An 18,045-nucleotide genomic window follows, 5' to 3' on the forward strand; every position below is an offset into this window, starting at 1 on the left:
AAAAACGATAGTGTGGATTATTTTCTTAGGCCAGGTTCCTAGATGTAAAATACAGGGCTAAAGCTTACACTTCCAAGAGCCTTTATAAGGTACTGAGCCCAGGTTTCCTTTTCCACGACCCGCTGTAATTTAGCAACTTTCCAAAGCTGGGCCACCAGGAGAACTAAGAACCCAAGTTCCGTTTGCCCTTAGTAAAGATGGCGGAAAGAAAGGCAGGTTCACCGGGCAGGCTGTGGCTTCGATGTCCTCACTCAACATGGCGGCCTTCCGGGCCCGCCCCCTGGCGTTCACGTGCCTGTTACGCTCGCCACTCTGTCCTTTGGCGAAGGCTGAGATGGCGCCTTCTCGCGGACTTAGAGGCTCGCTGACCCGGCGTGAGTCACCCCTTGACTTCTGGGCGATCGGCGCTGATGTGGTGCTGTCATGGCGACCATAGGACGGAAAGCGCATGTCCGGAGTCACGGACTCAGGGGTTTGTGCGCTCGGATCTGAATGTCACCCTAGTTCTGGGGGCCTGTGTTCCAATCTGTGGCCGCTGATGGCGCAGTATTCCTGATCCGGGGTCAGTCCCACGATCAAGGGTCTGAGGTGGTTCTCAAACTGAGGCCACTGCTGAGGGAGGCACCTCTAACCTTGACAGCTGAGTCCTCCTGAACGAGGCCTCTGAGGGGCCTGTGCTCCCCAATCTGGGGACCCTGAGGATCGTACCCTCTGCTCTTGGAGGTGCTGTGTCCCCAGTCCGGGTCACTGAAGAGTCTGTGTCTCTCAGTTTGGAGGGACTTTGTCTGGGGTCAGCACTCTTTCTTTCTCTTCCCAGGGCTTTTGGCCCCCACCCAGCCAGGTCTCACATGTAGCTGTCGCCCCTTGAGCTCCCCTGCACAAGATGAGGCCTCCCGAGCAGCCCCCGTCGAGGCGCCAGGCCACAGCTATCAGTCTCTTCGGGTGACATCCGGCCCAGGACACATTCTGCATGTGCAGATAAACCGACCTGAGAAGAGGAATGCCATGAACAAGGCCTTCTGGAGGTCTGACCTGTGTATCCTGGAGGCCTGCCTGCAGGAGGAGGCAGAGGCTGAGGGGCTGGGTAGGGGTGGAATGCAGTGGGTAGATGGGTGTGAGGGTAGAGGATCCCTGCCCCAGACACAGCCCTTTTCTCCTTGCTTCTCCACAGCGAGATGGTGGAATGTTTCAAAAAGATATCCGAGGATGCCGACTGTCGTGCTGTGGTGATCTCTGGTGAAGGAAAAATGTTTACTTCAGGTACCAAGTGTACTTTTCACCCCCATCCCCACCAGTCTCTCCCGCTCCTGGAATTAGAGCAGTGCTTCTGAAGTAGGGTTTTAAGCAGCTTCTAACTGCCACTTTTATCATTTTTATAAAAGGCCTAATTTAAAACATTCAGATACAGAATTTAGCCCAACAGAATGTGTCTGGGCCATGGACCCTGATGTCTAGGTTTCCTTTCTGGATCTGTGACCTTGGACAAGGCACTTAACCTCTGAGTCTTGGTTTCTGCATCTGTAAAGTGTGTTCTAGGGTAAAACCTCTGAGAGCCGGAACCTGCATAAGGTGGAAACCTGTCAGAGAAGGAAAAGTCAAATATTTTCCACTAATAGAGAGCCATAGAAAAGTGGTAAGACTGCATCCCCATTGTATTGGGAATTCCATGTTGTGGAGACTCTGGATTGTATTATATAACTCCAAAGAGTGTCAGGTTTTCTCTTTAGTGGGTTGGTTGGAAATGAGGATAAAGTCTATGGTAAGACAGACTTGCCAGACCTGGAAAAACAAGGCAGTCCCACTGGGTTCTAACTCTCACAGGTTTTACTCTGATAGTGACATGCTTTTATGCAATTACTTGACACACAATAACTGATTTCCACATAACCAAAACAAAAAAAAACTGCCATTGAGTCAGAGTAGAACCGTGCTCCACAAGGGTTTCACGGATGTGACAGTTCGGGAGCAGGTCAGCAGACCTTTCTTCCTGGGCGCCTCTGGGTGGGTTTCAGCTGCCAACCTTTGGGTGAGTAGTTTCGTGCTTAACTGTTTGTGCCGCCCAAATACATGTATGCTTAATCTTTTGATTGCCCCACAGGTCTGTTCTTCAGATTGGATCATTTCCACTGATCAGATTCACTGACTCTTTCCTGTCATCTCAATTCTGCTGTTATGCCCATCCAGTTATTTTTTTTTTCAGATATTGTATTTTTCAGTTCTCAAATTTCCATTTTTTCTTTTGTATATTTTCCATTCCTCTGCTCAAGTTTCCTGTATTTTTATTTATTGTAAGCCTCTTTTTCTGTGTCATTGAGCATAGTTGGAATGTCTGCTTTAAAATCTTTGTCTTCTAATTGTAAGATTTGAGTCGTCTTGGGGTCAGTCTCTGTTTCTTGTCTTTTCTCTTGAAAATGGGTCTCATTTTTTTATCTTTTTGTATTTTGACTAATTTTGGATTGTAACCTGGATATTGGGGATGTGACGTTGTGGAGACTCTGGATTCGGTTATGTAACTCCAAAGAATGTTGAATTTTCTTTTTAGTGGCTAGGTTGGAAATGTGTGTTAAGTCCGTATCTTGGGCAACAGTTCAAATGTCAGTTCAGTTTTTCCAGCTTTTGCTGGGCTGCCTGCATGGTTCATGAGTGAGCCAGAGATATGGGCAGAGTTTATACACAGAATTTGGGGCTCCCCTCTCTGGCTGTCTTCTTTTTGGGATTTTCTCCTCACTTTCCGGCAGCTAATAAGTCACCGTAACTCTAGCATTTGGTTCTTCAGGCACTACTTTATCCTGCCCTCAGGCTAAAAGCTTCAAAAGCAGGTAGCTCACTTTCTGCCAGTCCCGTCTTCTAAGTGCTGACTCCCTCCACAATTAGCCCAGTGCCTTCACTAGTGGCTTTCCTGTGTCTTGCCAGCCAGAGTGCATGGTTGTTATCTGCAGGAGGGTTGGGACTTTAGGTCCACATCAGAAGTGAAATGGGACATTTCACTCCTTTCTTTTTTAAATAATATTTTATTGTGTTTTTGGTGAGAGTTTACAGAGCACATAAGGTTTCTATTTAACAATTCCCACACACATTAGTCAGTGACATTGGTTACATTTTTCAGTGTGTTAACATTCTCATACTTCTGTTCTGGTTGTTCCATTTCCAGTAATCTAGTTTCCCTGCTCCCTTATTTATTCATCATTGCTTTACAGTGATTGTTGACCATTTGGCCTCATAAAGATGATTTTTTAAAGGAGCTCAGTACTCACAGGTTATAATCTTTATTTTATAAGCCAATTTGTTATCTAGATAAAAGGTAACCTCACTTCATACAGGGATTGGACTGGACCATAAGAAAGAAAATGATACTGGTGAGGAGTGAGCTTCTTGGCTCAAGTAGACACATGAGACTATGTATGCAACTCCTGTCTGAAGGGAAGATGAGAAGGCAAAGGGGGTTAGAAGCTGGCTGAATGGACATGGGGAATAAAGGGTGGAGAGAAGGAGTGTGCTGTCTCATTAGGCGGAGAGCAACTAGGAGTACAAAGCAAGGCGTATACAAATTCTTGTATGAGAGACTGACTTGATTTGTAAACTTTCACTTAAAGCACAATAAAAAGAAAAAGTAACCTCAGGGGCTAGTTTTGGTTCAAGGTTTAAAGAGTATCTCAGGGCAATAGTCTCAAGGCGTCCTCCAGTCTCAACCAGTCCAGTAATTATGGACTTTTTAAGAAATTTCAGTTCTCGTCCACATTTTTCTGCCATGCTATCAGAATCCATGCATTGTGGCCCTGCTCAGAACAGTGGGTAATGGTAGATGGGCACCATCTAGTTCTTCTGGTCACAGGATAGATGAGACCATAGTTCATGTAGACTGTTGGTCTTGTCGACCAGTATCTTCTCTGAGTCTTTGGTTTCCTTCTTTCTCTTTTGCTCCAGACGAACAGAGCCAATAGTTGTATCTTAGATGGCAACTTGCAAGCTTTTAAGACCCCAGACACTACTCACCAAACTAGTATGAAGAACATAAACTTTATGAAGTGTATTATGCCAATTGACTGAGTTGTCCCATGAGACTATGTCCCACATTCTTCAAACCCAGAAGACCAAACTCACATGGCGTTTGATTTTGTCTCAGAAGTATCCATAGCTATGCCCACTAAGTAGTTTGTTGTCTGTATGAATACGTACATATGCAGGCACACACACACCTCTGTATACATAGCCATATAGATAAATCTGTATGTGTATACATATGTGTACACACGTATGTACACATACACGTATGTGCATATATACATTCATATGTAACCACACACATCTTTTTTTTTTGGTTGTTGGTGGTGGTGTCTAATTATGTATGTCTTCTCCTTTACCAAAAGCATTCTTTTGTGCACACCTGAGTGGCATCTACCTTGATCAAGCTGTGTGCACCTCACCCGCATTAGGTGCTACCATTCCCATCACGAAAAATAACAAGTGTGCACTATCTAGAGACTGATGCCCCCACCCACATTTGCTAACAGCTGCATGGGGCCCAGCCCAGTGCTGGGGACCCGTGAAGACTGAGACCACCCCATCCCTGCCTGCATGGGGTTCTCAGCTCTCTGGGGAAGGCAAATAAGTAAACAGTCTCTTTTTTCTGTTGCCTCTGTTAACATCTTTGCATGTCCCTCATTTTCTTTCTATACCTTTCTCTGTTTCTCCTTTCTTTCATTAGTTCAGCAAGGTCAGTCCAGCGCCTGTCCCCAACCTGGCTGCCAGGAAGCTCAGGTTTGAGAAGTGAGAGGTGAGGATTCGTCTGTGGCTGGGCCAGGCCTGGAGCCCTCATCTGTCTTCCAGTTCTCAGCCAATTGTGGCTGTCTTGTTCCGTTTTCATCAGCAAGACCCTGAAGGCCAGGAAGAAGAAACTCAGGGTTGCGTAGTGATCCAGTCGCAGAAATGAACTACTGCTAAAAAAAAAAAAAAAAAAAACCCACGTGTATTTCGCATTCACAGAGTGTCAGGCCCTACTCTAAACACTTTACACATATTAACAAATTGCTTCTCTCCACAACCCTCTGAGTTCCTTCTGTTATCATCCCCATTTTATAGATGAGGAAACTAAAGCCCAGAGAAGGAAGAAACTTCAGAGGGCCGGTAAGTGGCAGAGCTGGGATTCAAACTCAGGCTTCCTGGCTGCAGAGCCCTTGCTCTTAACCACTAAGTGGGTAGCCCAGGTGTCTGGCACGCTGGCTAAAGCTCCTCCCACCTGTGCCACCTGCACACTGTGCCTTCATCCCTCTGAGCTCATTGTTAGCACCTGCCTCATTGGGTCACTGTGAGGCTTAAATGAGTTTACACTTGCAACATGTTTAGGCCTAGAGCATACTGTGTGCATCGTTAATGGTGCTGCTGCTATTTATGATTATGAATAACTTGATGATGATTATGAATGATATTTGGAGTATTTAGAGGTTCACAGGGCTGGTCGAAAGTCACCAGGACAAGAGGAGACTCTGCAATGACTGGGACAACTTGTTCCACAGCCTGAGGACAGGGGTTACAAATGCCAGAGTCTACAGGTCCAGGAAAAAAAAACCAGACCAGTTGCCATTGAGTTGGTTTCCACTCATGGCAGCCTTATGTGTATCCGAGTAGAACTGTGCTCCATAGGGTTTTCAATAGCTGTGATCTTTTGAAAGTAGATTGCCATGGCTTTCTTCCAAGGTACCTCTGGGTGGATTTAAACTGCCAACCTTTCAGTTAGTAGCTGAGCTCTTACAGGTCTAGGTAGTGTGGGTGTAAAAATGGAGCGGGGGTGGTGTCTGATCTTCTCTAACTTCATAAGAGGAAGGAGAATCAATAGCAACAGCCCCAGGCTGATTTCTGTGAGGCATAGGTCAGACATGCTCCCTCTGGTGCCACCTTTACAGGTTCTGCCACCAACTGTCCACCCCATGCACGGCACTCTCTCTGCTAGATAATTCATTGCCATGGCCACACAAAACTCACAGACAATAATCACAGTTATGGGGTTTATTAGGGAAATAACAGGTTACAATTCAGGTTCAGGAACACTCAGGATATGGTTCTTCCATCAAGCTCCTTTAGCCCCCGCCAATAAGTCCCCAGAGGCACCCCAGGCACTCAGCCTTCTCACTCCATTGATGGGGAAGTCCACCACATGGTTTCCTGCAGGTCCCTCCTGCTCCCGCTTCTCACTTTCTTCAGGGTTACAGCTCAATCTGTCTTGATACCCGGTTCCAGGAGTTTCTCATTGCAGGGATGCCGGGTCCAAAGGACATGCTTTCTGCTGCTGGCTGTTCTTCCTTGGAGGTGGTGGGATCCTTTCCTTCCCCCCTCTGGGGTGGCCCATTTCAAGCCCAGAGGGATGGCAAAACTGACCAATCCCCTTGGTGGGCCACAATTGCCCTATCTGCACAGTCCCACCCGATCAATTAGGTGGGAGTTACAAGACCATGGCTAGAAAGGCCACACAAAAATGATCCATCGCACCGCAGGCCACCCCCTAGCTTTTCTAGCCATGGTTCTTTCATACTTGGAGGATGACTTCCCCCTCCCGATCATTTTACCAGTCCAAAATAGTCATTAACAGTTAGTCCTGCAGCAGGACAAAAAGTCCTTAGGGTGAGGTTGCTCAGGTACCAGCTATTCAGGTCGGCTGCAAGTGTTCATTTGATGTGGTCAGGTTCTCCAAAAGTCATCTTAGCTTCACCCTTTCTGATGTCTGACAAAATTGAACTGAGAGAAGATTATTCCCTTGCTCTGAGCCTCGCAAGGTATCAACATAGCAAAACTTTTAAGGAACTTTAGGTTTGTCCACAGTACTCAAGGACTCCCCCTTAGTCCACTCTTTCACACAGCGTCCACAGTTACGGTTTTTACAATCACAGTTAATGCATATAATCCTATCTGCATCTTCTTCAGCCCTCTTCCCCAGACCATCAGGAAAAAGAAATCTTTTCAGTTTGTCATACTGTGGGGGCTTGTGTGTTGTCGTGATGCTGGAAAGTGTGCCACCAGTATTCAAATACAGGGTCACCCATGGTGCACAGGTTTCAGCTGAGCTTCCAGACTAAGACAGACTTGGAAGAAGGCCCTGGCGGTCTACTTCTGAAAAAAATTAGGCAGTGAAAACCTTATGAATAGCAGGGGAACATTGTCTGCTACGGTTCCGGAAGATGAGCCCCCCAGGTTGGAAGGCACTCAAAAGACTACTGGGGAAGAGCTGCCTCCTCAAATTAGAGTTGACCTGAATGGCATAGATGAGTCAAGCTTTCAGGACTTTCATTTGCTGATGTGGGATGACTCAAAATGAGAAGAAACATCTGCAAACATCCATTAATAATCAGAACGTGGAGTGTACAAAGTATAAATCTAGGAAAATTGGAAATCTCCAAAAATGAAATGGAACTGGAGTCTTAAAAGCTGGTGAGTGGCCATCTAAGATACTCCACTGGTCTCACCCCATCAGGAGCAAGGGAGAATGAAGAAAATTAAAGACACAAGGGAAAAATTAGTCCAAAGGACTAATGGACCACAATTACCACAGCCTCCACCAGACTAAGTCCAGCACAACTAGATGGTCCCCGGCTACCACCACCTACGGCTCTGACAGGGATCACGATAGAGGGTACCAGACAGAGCTAGAGAAGAATGTAGAACAAAATTCTAACATACAAAAAAAAGACCAGACTTAACTGACCTGACAGAGATGGAGAAACCCCGAGAATATGGCCCCTGGTCACCCTTTTAACTTGGTAATGAAGTCACACCTGAGGTTCACCCTTCAGCCGAAGGTTAGACAGGCCCATAAAACAAAACAAGACTAAAGGGGCACACCAGCCCAGGGGCAAAGGCTAAAAGGCAGGAGCTGACAGGAAAGCTGGTAATGGGGGACCCCAGGTCAACAAGGGAGAATGTTGATGTATTGTGGTATTGGTAACCAGTGTCACAAAACAATATGCATGCTAATTGTTTAATGAGAAGCTGGTTTGTTCCGTTAACCTTCACCTAAATTACAATAATAAAAATAAAAGGGAATGCATAAACATCGATATCCTAGGCATTAGTGAGCTGAAATGAGCTGATACTGGCCGTTTAGAATCAGGTAATCATATGGTCTACTATGCTGGGAATGACAAACTAAAGAGGAATGGCATCATGTTCATAGTTAAAAAGAGCGTTTCAAGGTCTATCCTGAAGTACAACGCTGTCAGTGGTAGGATAACATCCATACACCTACAAGGAAGACCAGTTAATACGACTACTATACAAATTTACACACCAACCACTGAGGACAAAAATAAAGAAATTAAAGATTTTTACCAATTTCTGCAGTCTGAAATTGAGTAAACATGCAATCAGGATGGATAGATAATTACTGGCAATTGGAATGTGAAAGTTGGGAATGTAAGAAGGATCGGTTATTGAAAATATGGCCTTGGTGATAGAAACAACGCTGGAGATCTCATGATAGAATTTTGCAAGACCAATGACTTCTTCTTTGCAAATACTTTTTGCCAACATAAACGGCAACCATACACATGGACTTCACCAGATGCAACACACAGGAATCAAATTGAATACACCTGTGGAAAGAGATGATGGAAAAGCTCAGTATCATCGGTCAGAACAAAGCCAGGGGCCAACTGTGGAAAAGACCATCAGTTGTTCATGTGCAAGTTCAAGCCAAAGTTGAAGAAAATTAGAAGTCCATGAGAGCCAAAGTACGACCTTGAGTGTATCCCACCTCAATTTAGAGACCATCTCAAGAATAGATTTGATGCATTGAACACTAATGATGGAAGACCAGACAAGCTGTGGAATGACATCAAGGATATCCATTAAAAAAAAAAAAAAAAATTCAGAGGTCATTAAAAAGACAGGAAAAAAAAAAAAAAATAGACCAAAATGGATGTCAGGAGAGACTCTGAAACTTGCTCTTGTACGTCCACTAGCTAAAAGGAAAGGAAGAAATGATGAAGTAAAAGAGCTGAACAGAAAGGGCAGCTTGAGAAGACAAAGTAACGTATTATAATGACACGTGCAAAGAGCTGGAGATAGAAAACCAAAAGGGAAGAATACACACTTGGCATTTCTCAAGCTGAAAGAACCAAAGAAAAAATTCAAGCCTTGAGTTGCAATATTGAAGGATTCTGTGGGGAAAATGCTGAATGACAAAGGAAGCATCAAAAGAAGGAGGGAAGAATACACAGTCACTGTACCAAAAAGAATTATTCAACGTTCAACCGTTTCAGGAGGTGCATACGATCACGAACTGATGGCACTGAAGGAAGAGGTCCAAGCTGCACTGAAGGCACTGGGGACAAACGAGGCTCCAGAAACTGACAAAACACCAATTGAGATGTTTCAACAAATGGATGTAGCGCTGAAAGTGCTCACTCATCTATGCCAAGAAATTTGGAATACAGTTACCTGACCAACTGACTGGAAGAGATTCATATTTTTACCCATTCCAAAGAACAGTGATACAACAGAATGTGGAAATTATCGAACAACATCATTAATATCACACAGAAGTAAAATTTTGGTGAAGATCACTCAAAAGCGGCTGCAGCAGTACATCTACAGGGAACGGCCAGAAATTCAGGCCGGATTCAGAAGGAGACGCGGAACCAGGGATGTCATTGCTGACGTCAGATGGATCCTGGCTGAAAGCAGAGGATACCAGAAGGATATTTACCTGTGTTTTAGTGACTATGCAAATGCGTTCAACTGTGTGGGTCATAACAAATTTTGGATAACATTGGGAAGAATGGGAATTCCAGAACACTTAATTGTATTTATGAGGAGCCTATCCTTAGACCAAGAGGCAGTCGTTTGAACAAAACAAAAAAATAGTGTCTTTTTTTTTTTTTTAAAGTCAGGAAAAGTGTGTGTCAGATTTGTACCCTTTCACCATACTCATTCAATCTGTATGCTGGGCAAATAATCCAAAAAGATGGACTGTATGAAGAACACTGCATCAGGATTGGAGGAAGACTCACTAACAACCTGTGATGTACAGATGACACAACCTTGCTTGCTGATAGTGAAGAGGATGTGAAGCACTTACTGATGAAGATCAAAGACCACGGCCTTCAGTATGGATTACACCTCAACATAAAGAAAAATCCTCACAACTGGACCAAGAAGCAACATCATGATAAATGGAGAAAAGATTGAAGTTGTAAAGCATTTCATTTTACTTGGATTCACAACCAACACACATGGAAGTAGCAGTCAAGAAATCAAAGGGCACATTGCATTGGGCAAATCTGCAAAAGAGCTCTTGAAAGCATTAAAAAGCAAAGATGTCACTTTAAGGACTAAGGTGCACCTGACCCAAGCTATGGTGTTTTCAGTCACCTCATATGCATGTGAAAGCTGGACAGTGAATAAGGAAGACCACAGAATAATCGATGCCTTTAAATTATGTTGTTGACAAAGAATATTGAATACCCCATTGACTGACAGAAGAACAAACAGGTCTGTCTTGGAAGTACAGCCAGAGTGCTCACTGGAAGTGAGAATGGTGAGACTTTGTGTCACATACTTTGGATATGCTACCAAGAGGGACCAGTTCCTGGAGAAGGACATCATGCTTCGTAAAGTAGAGGGTCAGCAAAAAAGAGGAAGACCCTCAATGAGATGAATTGACACAGTGGCTGCAACAATGGGCTCAAGCATCACAATGCTTGGGAGGTTGGCACAGGACCGGGCAGTGTTTCGTTCTGTTGTACACAGGTCGCTATGAATCGAAACTGACTCAATGGCACCTAACAACAACATTCAGTAGGGATCCTTCCTTGTGTCCCTCATTGAGTGTAAGCACACCCACAAAAGCATGTAAGCCAGCCATTTCATTCCTTTATCTCCCTCCATTTTAGATAGCCAGTTTCTAAATTGCTGGTACCTATCAAACCATCCATTTCTGAGGAGACACGCATGTTCTTGGTCTTGAAGAATCTCAGCCATTACAGGCAACAACAACCAAAGTAACCATCTAAGAATCACAAGTTTCACTTCATTCTTTATCTTACAAAGCCCTGTGCTTCCATGAGTCTGGAGCCATTGCGAAGAATCTCGCTATGACACCAACTATAAAAATGGCAAGGGACAGCATCTGACCGCCTCTCTCTTCAGAGGGGGAAGGAAAATCAAGATCAACAGCCCAAGGCTGATTCTTAAGAGGCAGAGGTCAGACATACCTCCCCTGTCTCCACCGTCCTTACCAATTCTGACGCCAGCCGTCCCTCCCATGACATTCTACTTCTAGCTGTATTCAATAATTCATTGCAAGGGCCACACAGAACTCACAGGTAATACTCATGATACGAGATTTATTAGGGAAGTAACATGTTATAATTTAGGTTGAGGAATACTCAGGATACAGTTCATCCATCAGGACAGCCTCTTTTCAGCCATGGTTGCAGGCACACCTCTCTGGCCCTCAGCCTTTGTGCCAATATGTCCCCAGAGACACCCCAGGAACTCAGGTTTCTTGGTCCTGCCAGCCTCTCCTGCTGGTCTCTTCTGCAGTGGTTTCTCACAGTCTTCAGGGTTAGAACTCACCCATTCTCAGTCTCCTTATCCAGGAGTTTCTCAGCACAGGGATCCCACATCCAAAGGATGCACTATCCGCTCCTGGCTGTTCTTCCTTGGTGGCGGTGAGACCCTCTGCTTCCTTCCCAGCGGGGTGGCAAAACTGACCAGTCCCCTTGGTGGGCCACAATTACCCTATTTGCAGTCCTGCCCAATCACTTAGGTGAGAGTCACAAGACTATGACTAGAAAGGCCACGCCAGAGTGATCCATAGAACAACAGCAGGTAAACCAGAAAAGCCGGTGGGGGAAACTGTTGCAGGGTGCCAGGCCAGGCTTGTCCTGGGAGTAAGTGCGACACTGGATGAGTCACACAGGCGTCCCAGACATAGCGCGGGGCCAACAGATGCCAGCCGGCTGACGTAGATGGCCTTGACCTCCATTGGAGTGGAGCCTGTAATAATAGTAACTGTTGTGATCCCGCTGCATGCCGGACACTGTGCGGAGTGCCTCTGGGGCTCCATCTCTTTGAATCCTTGTTGCCCCATCAGCTCTTGGGAGGGTTTTATCCTCACTTTCCAGAGAAGAAACCCCAGGCTTCAAAAATGAAGTTGCCTGGCCCAGGTCACGCAGGGAAGTCCTGCCCACATGAATTTGACGTGCACAAATTCAGCTCTACCCTGGCCAGTACTCCTACGGTCTTGCTTGTTTCAGCAAATAGTGGAGGCAAGGAAGCCTCCGAGTCGGTGGTGTGGCCAAATGTATGGAGGATTTTTCAGGGTCTGACAGACAGCATTGCTGAGGGGCCGGGCAATGGGGTGAGACTGATTAACAGCGGGAGGGAGAAGGTGAAGTGTTGTTCGGCTCAGAACCCTCCTGTGGCATACCAATGGTCCTGAACATGGTGCAGGACCAGGCAGTGTTTCTTTCTATTGTACATGGGGTCGCTATGAGGGTTGCCATGAGTCAGAGCTGACTCAATGCTAACTAACAACCGAGAGCGGAGCGGAGAGAGGAAGAGCCTGACTTCGGCATTCACAGGGTCCCTCTGTCTATGGGTGGGGAACAGACTGGGGGGGCGAGGGTGGGAGCAGGGAGACCAGGGAGGATGAGCGTGGCCAGGACCAAAGTGGGGGTCATGGAGAATGATTGGTGGAGGAAAGGTCAGATTTGGGATTTATTTTGAAGTTGGAGTCACAGAAATTGCTTCATCCTGGTGTCCCCCACCTCAGGAAACATCTCCCCCGTGTGATCCGTTGCTCAGGCGACACACCTGGACTTCTGTGCGGGTGGTGTGGTGCCTGAAAGCATGGCGTCTGGACCCAGCTGCATGGCCCTGGGTTCAATATCCAGGTCCACGACTCGCAAGCCAGTGTGCCTCAGTTTACTCCTCTGTGAAATGGAGGTGCTAATAGGACATAGGTCATAGGGTTGTGAGGGATACATGGGCAGTGACTCAATGAACGTTAGCTTTTATTCATGTTTTTATCTTACCCCACACCCAATCATCGGTAAGTCCTGTGTGACTTCTTTCCTCCTCTGTAGTGGTTTGGGGGTTCTAACCTCTGGCTGGGGCAATGGGTGGGGCCTGGGAGGCTGAGTGAACTCCCTTACCCCTTCCCACCAGGTATCGACCTCATGGACATGGCTCCAGTGCTCCTGCAGCCCCAAGGGGATGACGCGGCCCGCAGAAGCTGGTACCTCCGTAAAATCATCAGCAGATACCAGGAGACTTTCAGTGTCATCGAGAAGGTGACTCGAGGGCTGGTAGGCTGTCCCCACTGCCCACCTCTCTGGCCAGCCCTGACCCTGCTGCTCCCTTTGCTTCCAGTGCCCCAAGCCTGTCATCGCAGCCATCCATGGGGGCTGCATCGGTGCAGGTAGGTCTGCACCCCCACCCAGTGTGTTCACCCTGGCCAGGCCCCTCTTGGCCGCTGCCTTCAGCCTTATCCGGTAACCTACGGCCTCAGACGTGTGGCTGCTTAGACTTGATCCCCAGATGCAAGGCCACGTCCTCAGATGGAGGCGCTGACCTTGTGGTTGTTTAGTGTCCTGGCCTCTCCCTCCCAGGTGTGGACCTCATCACTGCCTGTGACATCCGCTACTGTGCCCAGGACGCATTCTTCCAGGTGAAGGTGAGCCATCCTCTCCCGAGCTTCTGCTTTCCAGATGCCCCTCTCCCCAGCCCCCCTTAAATCTGAGCAGTAAGCGGGGCAGGAGGGCCTGGAGGAGCCCCAGGGCTTCTGGGAACACTTAGTCAAAACTGAACCTTAAAAAGTAAGACTTGTCTGTGGCAAGAAACAAGGGTGGGCCGTCCCGGTGAGGTCAGGAGGGAACTGCGGTAGCAGATGGGATGAGGCTGGCACGTGCTAGAGGCTGGGGCTGCTGATGGCTCAGTGTCGGGGAGGGCGGGAGGCACCACAGAGCCCAGGGATGCAGGACACAGGGTCAGATGGGCAGTTAGGAGGGCTTCCCTCGGGAGATGGGCTTGGCTGACCCCAAAGAATGGACAGAGCAGAGGGAGTTGAAGGGTGGGCTGTATTCTAGACTGAAGGACTCTGCCCAGTCAATGTCTGTAGATGGGAATGGAATGGGGTGTCTGGGGACCCCCTGAGCTGGGAAATGGGGCACGACCCCCCTCCTGGCTGAGCTGGGGTCAACCTCCGCGGTCAATGAAAACCAAATGACTGCCCCCAGGAGGTGGACATCGGTCTGGCAGCCGACGTGGGAACCCTGCAGCGTCTGCCCCGGGTCATCGGGAGCCAGAGGTGAGAGGGGCAGGAGAGAAGAGGACCGCAGGGCGCCCCCGACCCGGGGAGACGGCCGTCCCTGACGTCCCGCCCCTCTTGCAGCCTGGTCAACGAGCTGGCCTTCACCGCCCGCAGGATGATGGCTGACGAGGCCCTGAGCAGCGGGCTGGTCAGGTAGGGCCGAGGCCGGGGGCGCGGGGCGGCCCGCCCCCAGGACTCCTCGGCCCGCGCGTTCCTGGATCGGGGTCCGCTGCCTGCTCCGATCGGCCCGCTTTACGGCGGGGCTTCGCCGTCCGCTGGGACGGGCCCCTTCCTCCCTGCGGGCGGGAGGACGGAAGGTGAGGAAGCCCCGCCCCGCCGCCCGATCCCGGTTCCCTTTCCTCCGCAGCCGGGTGTTCCCAGACAAGGAGGCCACGCTCGACGCGGCCTTCACGCTGGCAGCCGAGATTTCCAGCAAGAGCCCCCTGGCGGTGCAGGGCACGAAGGTCAACCTGGTCTACGCCCGCGACCACCCGGTGGCTGCCGGCCTCGAGTTCGCGGTGAGCACCTCCTTCCAGCCAATCCCAGCCCGCCTCCCGTCCCAGAGCGGCCAGTCAGAGCGCAGCAGCTGCGCAGGCCGTGTCCTGATTGGTGGGCTGCTGGCTGCCCCGTTTCTCGTTGGCCCAGCGCTAACCTTGCCCTGCGTCGTCTGTTGCCATGGCCCTCCTTCTGCAGCACAATTGGAACATGAGCATGCTGCAGACCGATGACGTCCTGAAGTCTGTCCAGGCCGCGATGGAGAAGAAGGATCTGAAAAGCGTCACCTTCTCCAAGCTCTGAGAGCCCGCGTGCCCTGGTCTAGCTCTGTCCCGCCTTGGTGCCTCCTCCCAGTGTGTAACTTCACAACACGGATTTCCTCGAGCACAAGGCCTTGTGTTTGCCCCATGAGCAATAAACCCATGTAAAGAACCTGGTGACCTTGCTGGGGAGAGAGGATAGGCAGAGAGGGGCCGAGATGCACCTGGGGCTCCAAGGAGCACGGTTGTGCTGAAGGCTGGGGACAGAGGTCCGACCAGTGGAATGGGTGCCACGTAGGTGATGACCGTCAGGAGCTAGGGTGGGCAGGCGCGGGCCGATAGTGTGGGGGCGTGGAGCGATCACGGGTCGCAGGGCTCCCCCTGGGCTGGGAGGCTCCAGATGGTCTGCTGTCTGCCCCTGGGGGGGGTGTCCTTCCCCGCCTGACACCCTCTCACTGCACAGCAGATGGGCTCCGGGCCTGAAGTCAGCATGGGGTTTGATTCTGGGCTCCCTTCCTAGATATCCTGTCTTGGGCCAATTGTCTCACTTCTTTTATCTTCAGGTGTTCTTACCCAAATATACCCCAACCTTCTGGTTTTATGTGTTTGAAATGAGCACAAGAGCCAACAGTTCCCATCAAGTCAATTCTGACTCATGGCGACCCCATGTGTGTAGAGTAGTATTGCTTCATAGGGTTTTCATGGCTAACCTTTCGGAAGCAAATCACCAAGTGTCTTAGTTATCTAGGGCTGCAATAACAGAAACAACAGAAGTGGATGGATTTAGCAAAGAGAAATTTATTCTCTCAGTCTAGAAGACTAGAAGTCCGAATTCAGGGCATCACCTCTAGGGGAATACTGTCTCTGTTGACTCTGGGGGAAGGTCCTTGTCATCAGTCTTCTCTTGGTCTAGGAGCTTCTCAGCACAGGACCTCAGGTCCAAAGGACAAGCTGTTCTCCTGGCCCTTGTTTCTTGGTGGCATGAGGTCATCCCCCCTCCTTGCTTTTCTCTTTATTATCTCAAAAGAGATTGACTCAAAATACAATGTCACCTTGTGGATTGAACCCTGCCCATTTAACATAACTGTCTCTAATCCTGCTTCATTAACATCGTAGAGCTAGGATTTACAACACATAGGAAAATCACATCAGATGACAAAATAGTGGACAATCACACAATACTGGGGATCATGGAGTAGTCAGGTTGACACATTGTGGGGGGACAGTTCAATTCATAACATTCCAACTTTTGGCACCCCAGAATTCTTGCCCTTGCCATGTGTAAAACACATTCACCCCATCATACCATAGCAGAAGTCTTAAGTACAAAATCCAAAAATTTCTCTTCATCCATGAAATCTAGAATACAGATTATTTGCTTCCAAAGTCCAGTGGTGGAACAAGCACAAGCTAAACATTTCCATTACAAATGGTAGAAATTGGAAGGAAAGAAGGGATAACAGGCACCAAGCAAGTCATCAGAACACATTACGTTAGCTCTCAAGGCTTGAAGATAATCCTGTGTTCTCTGAGACCATTTAGACAACGGCCCTGCCCCTCAGGCTCTGGTGTTGGCCACGTTCTCCTGATTCTGGGTGGAGGCTCCTCTGTCTTGGGCTTCAGCTCTGCCTTCCAGGCCCACTGGGACAGCAACTGTGCTCCCTTGTCTTTAAGGGACCCCATTCTAGTACATCTGAGTGGTGACTCCACCCTATGAGGCCCCAGATATTGTGGCCTTACCATTTGAAACTGAAGCAGCTCAGCTTCCTGTGTTCCTTAACTCTTTGGGTTCTGTTTCCTGGTTCCTTGGCCTCTCAACCTCTCGGGCCTCATGACTACATCTGCCCTGCTGGGGCAAGTGTTTCAAAGCTCTGTAGCTCCACCAGTGACTGCCTGGAGGCACCTCACTCCACCAGTAAACTTTGGCTGGAAGACACTCAACTTTTGCTCCATGGGTGGGCAAGCCTGGCTCTACTAGTAAGTGCCCAAGGGCACTCCACTCTGCCAGGAAGTCTCCTGCCGAAGGCACATAGCTCTTTTGCTCTGTGGGATGGCTCCAGTACTATCTCGTGCTGATCTCCTGATTCTACTGCTGCCATTTCTCTGCTGCTCATTTTCGCCATCTGTGCCATCTCTACTGTACAGCTCTGTTCTTTCCTTCCGAGTCCTCACCAGAATTGTCTTCAACGTCCATAATTCCACCAACAGCCTCTGTAAGGCAATCTAGGCCTTTACTATTACCACTTTAAAAACTCTTCCAGCCTCTATCCATTCACAGTTTCAAAACTGCTTCCACATTTTAGGTATCTGTTAGGGCAGTACCTCACTCTTTCGGTACCAAATTCTTAGTTATCTGGTACTGCTTTAACAGAAATATCAAAAGTGGATGGCTTTAACAAAGAGAAATTTATTCTTTCACAGTCCAGGAGGCTAGAAGTCCAAATTCATGGTGCTTGTTCCAAAGGAAGGCTTTCTCCCTGTCGGCTCTGGAGGAAGGTCCTTGTCATCAGTCGTTTCCTGGTTAGGAGCTTCTCAGCACAGGGACCTCGGGTCCAAGTGACACGCTATTCTTTTGGCTCTTGTTTCTTGGCGATAGGAGGTCCTCTCCTCTCTCTGCTTGCTACTCTCTTTTCTATCTCAAAAAATTGTCTTAAGACACAACCTAATCTTATAGATTGAGTCCTGGCTCTTTAACATAACCGCCTTTAATCCTGCCTAATTAACATCATAGAGGCTAGGATTTACAACAGGTAGGAAAATCACATCAGATGACAGTACTGGGAATCATGGCCTAGCCAAATTGACATACATTTCTGGGCACGCAATTGAATCCATAACACCAGGGCTTTTATCCGAGACACCTCTGGTGGGTTTGAACTGCCAACCTTTTGGTTACTAGCCAAGTATTTAGCTTTTTATATCAGCCAGGGACACCCTGAGGACAAGAGAGCAAGCACTAATTTCAGTGCCCTCTATATACTAAGT

General features: G+C 48.2%; 1 protein-coding gene across 2 annotated transcripts; it reads left to right on the forward strand.

The window, feature by feature from the left end:
* The first annotated feature begins 241 nt into the window (after positions 1 to 241).
* LOC100656445 (delta(3,5)-Delta(2,4)-dienoyl-CoA isomerase, mitochondrial-like) lies at positions 242 to 15,232 on the forward strand. Of its 2 annotated transcripts, XM_023539891.2 has the most exons (11): positions 307 to 472; positions 818 to 1,025; positions 1,172 to 1,260; positions 5,080 to 5,124; positions 13,162 to 13,286; positions 13,366 to 13,414; positions 13,605 to 13,669; positions 14,232 to 14,302; positions 14,387 to 14,458; positions 14,673 to 14,823; positions 14,999 to 15,232. In XM_023539891.2, exons 1-11 carry the CDS (start codon positions 424 to 426, stop codon positions 15,101 to 15,103), a joined length of 1,029 nt encoding a protein of 342 aa, XP_023395659.2. In that variant the 5' UTR covers positions 307 to 423; the 3' UTR covers positions 15,104 to 15,232. The 2 variants fall into 2 exon arrangements, with proteins under 2 accessions (XP_003420873.3, XP_023395659.2); XM_003420825.4 differs by lacking the exon at positions 5,080 to 5,124 and having other exon boundaries at positions 242 to 374.
* Positions 15,233 to 18,045: the final 2,813 nt, after the last annotated feature.

This window comes from Loxodonta africana, chromosome 11 (genome assembly GCF_030014295.1).
Source record: "Loxodonta africana isolate mLoxAfr1 chromosome 11, mLoxAfr1.hap2, whole genome shotgun sequence".
Lineage (NCBI taxonomy): Eukaryota > Metazoa > Chordata > Mammalia > Proboscidea > Elephantidae > Loxodonta > Loxodonta africana.